Raw genomic sequence first — 1,028 nt, forward strand, 5'->3', positions numbered from 1 at the left:
GTAGGAAAAACTGTACGCAAACTTCTGTAAAATACAGTTTGTGTTGTGTTCTTGTCCCCGGGAGCCGGTAGAAGCTGGTGGTTCAGCATCTGGAGGACCTGGACCCTGCAGGGCTGCTCTGAGGCGATCCGGGGCCCCGGGGGACCACGCTGTCCCCTGGGGGGGCCACAGCTGGATCTTTGCTGATCCGCTCCACGATGCTGGACAGGCAGTCCAGACTGGAAACCAGCGCCGGCTTTCTGCTGCTGGAATCTGGGAAGAGAGAAACAGCTTTTAGATTCTTACCGTTTTCTTCTTCTTGTCGTCTTCAAGTCTGATTGAAAATGAGTAAATTGTCATATTTAATCTTTTCTTCAAACAGCAATCTATAAATGTAATGTTCAGAAATGTAACATAATATCTGCGGTTGTATAAAAAGTTCATTGCATGATTGACGTGTCATAATGCTGCATTCTCTCTAGTGTCCAGCAGGGGGCGACTCGGGAAAAAACAAGTTCAATTCAGAAGAAATGGTCACATGACCAATTAAATTAAAGGAGGTCTGAAGGAAACTGACCGTCTGTGTGGCTGCAGTACGAAGCGTCGCTGGTCGAACACGGAGAGATGAACTCCATCTGGAATCAATCAATCAATCAAATAATCAATCCATCGATCAAATCTTATATTTTAACATTAAAAGCTTTTTGCAAAAGATCAATTGCTGGCACAGAGTTGTCGCAACACATCACAGCGCCATGAAAGTGACAGTTAGCATCCAGAGATTATTTATACAAATAAAAGAGGACCCAATGCAGAACCTTGTGGCACACCTTTGCAGGCGGTTACATAATATGTTTATATCTACAGATCCCAGAACTGTTTCTTCCCTGAACAATCAAATCAAACCAATGAATCATTACAGTCGATTTCAGTCAACGATCGGTCAATAAACAAAAGAGTTGAGAAAAGTCAAATGTAACTTTTACACATTATTCATGTTTAAAAACAAATCTATTTCATGTGTTTCTTTCAACACTTAATGAAATTAT

General features: G+C 41.8%; 1 protein-coding gene across 2 annotated transcripts in view; it reads right to left on the reverse strand.

Annotated features, from left to right (window-relative positions):
• Window positions 1–1,028, reverse strand: part of LOC130193047 (myoblast determination protein 1 homolog 2-like) — a 2,052-nt gene continuing 1,024 nt past the window's right edge. Inside the window, exons 2-3 of one of the 2 annotated variants that reach the window (XM_056413369.1) lie at window positions 557–614; window positions 1–252 (exon numbers count right to left, since the gene is read on the reverse strand). In XM_056413369.1, the coding sequence (XP_056269344.1) occupies window positions 83–252; window positions 557–614 (228 nt within the window). In that variant the 3' untranslated portion in view covers window positions 1–82. Of the gene's footprint in view, window positions 314–556; window positions 615–1,028 lie in introns of both variants that reach the window. The other variant, XM_056413370.1, reaches the window with a different exon arrangement.

Source organism: Pseudoliparis swirei, chromosome 4 (genome assembly GCF_029220125.1).
Source record: "Pseudoliparis swirei isolate HS2019 ecotype Mariana Trench chromosome 4, NWPU_hadal_v1, whole genome shotgun sequence".
Lineage (NCBI taxonomy): Eukaryota > Metazoa > Chordata > Actinopteri > Perciformes > Liparidae > Pseudoliparis > Pseudoliparis swirei.